Source organism: Ylistrum balloti, unplaced genomic scaffold (assembly GCF_031769215.1).
Source record: "Ylistrum balloti isolate Yb309-2 unplaced genomic scaffold, AGI_CSIRO_Ybal_v1 Utg371642, whole genome shotgun sequence".
Lineage (NCBI taxonomy): Eukaryota > Metazoa > Mollusca > Bivalvia > Pectinida > Pectinidae > Ylistrum > Ylistrum balloti.
The window spans coordinates 46,707-50,242 of record NW_026782835.1 but is presented as its reverse complement, the minus strand read 5'-3'; the positions used below and the strand labels follow the sequence as shown (position 1 = coordinate 50,242).

At 41.6% G+C, this 3,536-nt stretch overlaps 1 protein-coding gene across 1 annotated transcript; it reads left to right on the top strand.

Annotated features, from left to right (window-relative positions):
* The first annotated feature begins 322 nt into the window (after window positions 1–322).
* Window positions 323–1,303, top strand: LOC132563228 (uncharacterized). Its single transcript, XM_060227982.1, has one exon. It carries the CDS (start codon window positions 323–325, stop codon window positions 1,301–1,303), a length of 981 nt encoding a protein of 326 aa, XP_060083965.1.
* Window positions 1,304–3,536: the final 2,233 nt, after the last annotated feature.

Sequence of the window (3,536 nt, the reverse complement as noted above, 5' to 3'; positions counted from 1 at the left end):
ATGCCACACTACAGCAATGCATTGCGGCAAGAGAGATGCGTACGTTACTGCGTAGCATCGATGCGCTAAGGAACCTAGGACTACGCTTAGGAGAGTATATCTCAGTATGTGCAGAAATATCTCCTCCCACCCAAGTACTGACATGGAAGGCAAGTGGCGCTGGAAATGAGTGCGGGGTGGGTATTCTTCATAGCAGTAAAAAACACGATATGCACCCACACAAAGAAGACGCAAAGGCGAAGTACGAAGTCATACGATTCTCTGGAGGCTTTCGTAGAGAATACTAGATGCTAGTATAATAACTAGTATAATAAAGAGAGTCATGCATACAACACCCATCCATGCAGAGATGAGAGGAAAAGTGCTATTATTTGGTGAGCACCTGATTTTTCATGGTGCCTCAGCATTGGGTCTCCCACTTCCCAATGTTTTGAAAGCAGTAGTATGTGTAGATGGAAAGCAGCTTCGTTTCAAAAAAAGAGATGTAGTACTACGTAAGTTTCTAGAACATATTTCTGTGGTATGCAGAACTGAACACTTAAAGGTGCCAACAGCAAGTATAGAGCTTACAAGTAGTATTCCCAAGCAAAGTGGTTTTGGTTCTTCAGCAGCATTATCGACCGCGCTGGCTAGCTGCATACTTCAGTATAACGGACATGCTCAGTACTGTACGCAGTATACCATAGACAGCTCAACAAAGAACGTCGCAGAAGAGCACGCAACACTATGGCGACTCGCGACACTTTTTGAGGATTTTTTTCACTCACCCTCTTCGGGTATTGATACCGCATTAAGCATGCAAGAAAGCGCCCTTGTACTAGAAAGAGTGCGTGATACAAATACACAGGGACGCTTCCCCTCTTTTCACTGCTACCAGTCACACATACATCTAGCAGTAGTGGCTGCATCGTATCCTCGCAGTACGCAAGTAGCAGCACTTATTGCTCGAGCGCAATCAGCGCTGCAGCGTGTAGAGTATATATCAAAACTTATTGCGGATAGTAATAGGGCTATAGCATTGCTTACGAAGCAGGACATACAAGAAAAGCACACAGAAGAATTTAGCATACTTGTAGAGTCCATACACACTACTTTACGAGATATAGGATTAAGTAGCGATGTATTAGAACATGCATTGCAATGCGCTATACGCGCTGGGGCTATTGCAGCAAAGATGAGTGGCGCAGGTGGAGGTGGAGCTCTTGTTTGTTTTTGCGGCAATAGTAAGCAGGCATTAGTGGTAGCGGATGCATTACGCGATACAAAAGATGTAAGAGAAGTTATAGTATCTTTATGCACATAAGCTTGATATTTTCAATTAAGTAGAATATGCTAAATACAGAACATGAAAATTTCTAGCATTATTGATGCAATAGGGAACACCCCAGTTGTACGACTATCTCGACTGTTTCCTTACCAAGAAGTGTGGTTAAAATTAGAGAAATTAAATCCAGGAGGAAGCATAAAGGATAGAGCGGTTGCCTATATGCTAGAAGAAGCAGAAAAGCGAGGGGATATACACCCCGGAGACACCATTATAGAAGCAACATCAGGTAATACAGGGATAGCTATTGCTATGTTTGGAGCAGTAAAAGGGTACAAGGTAATCATAGTAATGTCTGCAAAAATGAGTAAAGAAAGAATAAAAGTTATGGAAGCCTTTGGGGCTAAAGTAGTGCTGTCTCCAGCTCATTTAGGAACAAAAGGAGCGTTAGAAAGAGCGCTGTATATGAAACGGAGTATACGTAATGCCTGGATGCCCAATCAATTTTCAAATCACGACTCCATTCTTGCACACATGCGTAATACTGCCCAGGAAATACTACGTGATTTTCCACATGGTATTGATTATCTCATTACTTCTTCTGGAACGGGAGCGCATATAAGTGGTCTTGCCATTGAATTGAAAAAATATATTCCTCGTCTCAAAGTATATGCCGTTGAACCAAGTATTAGCCCAGTAATAGCGGGAGGAGAAGCAAGAGCTCACCGTATTGCAGGGGCAAGCCCAGGTTTTATTCCAAAAAACCTTAAGCTACAGTATATTGATGGGGTAATACATGTAGAAGAAGTTGACGCATATAGTGCTGCATCACAATTAGCAAAGAAAGAAGCTGTGTTAGGAGGTGTTTCTACTGGAGCATCTTTACATGCTGTATCTAAATTTATAAGAAAATATAGCACTGCAGCACAAAAAACATATCTTACTATTAATTATGATCTAGGAGAACGTTATCTTTCAGATGCCGATATGTTTCAATAACACAGTCTTTATATGCAAAGGAGGTAGCAGCGGTGTTGCGAGAAAAAATACAATCATATAGCACGCTTTGCAAAGAATATATACAGCAGAGTGTGGGGTATTGGGCAAGTACTGGCTACGATGATACGCATGGGGGCTACTTTGAAGGCATAGATATCAATCTGCACCCCATACAAGAGAAAGACAAGCGCTTTCGCATACACCCAAGGAATATTTTTGTACATGCAGCAGCAACAGCAAAGGGCTACGGCAACTATATAGCTACCGCAGAGAAAGCCTTTGATTTTATTATGGCAAAATGCTGGCAGGAAGGAAGAGGGTTTGCCACCCTGAGCAACGCACACGCTATAATTATCGACAACACTGTTTTTACCTATGACATGGCTTTTGCGCTTTTAGGAACTATATGGTTACATCATGTTACCAAGGAGGATTACTATAAGCATATGCTACAAAAAATATGGCAATGCATGCAGAAAACGTTTCGACACTCCAGTGGGGGGTATATTACAAGTGATCCTATTATTACAGAATCGCCATACTTTCTACAGAATCCACACATGCATTTGTTTGAGGTCTTGTTGGAGCTTTATGGACTTACTGGAGAAGACTACTGGATGCAACAAGCGAAGGAGATATACGCTCTCTACACTCGCTACTTCCTACATTCAACACATTCGGTAATTATCGAGTACTTTGATATGCATTTTATGCCCGATAAGAAGTTATGGACTGCTGTGGAACCAGGGCATCATTTTGAGTGGGTGTGGCTCCTAGATAAGTACGAGAGATTATCGGGAGAAAAAGTAAGCTCTATAGAGAATATATACACCTTTGCAAGACACAAGGGGTGCAGTGAGAATGCAATTCCCTATCAAGTATGTTCCCCGACAGGCGAGCGTACACAAACCACACACCGTATGTGGGCGCAGACTGAGTATATAAAGGCAAATATTACTATGTATAGGCGCACAGAGAACACCAATTATCTTACCGACTTGCTCTCTTCTGTTGAAACGCTGTTTCGTGTTTTTTGCAATAATACCCATCAAGTAGCATGGAATGACTGTGTGGATGAAAAAGGGGGAGTACTGTCCACGTATTCGCCATCTAGCACTCTGTATCATTTGTTTGTAGCTCTTAATGAATTCGTAGAATTTTCTTATTATTACCTTGGGCAGAAAACATAGTAGTATTATATTTCATGCATGGAGCACTTCTACATGGGAATTATGTATGAAAGTGTACTAGGATTCAAAATCAATAGTAGGAT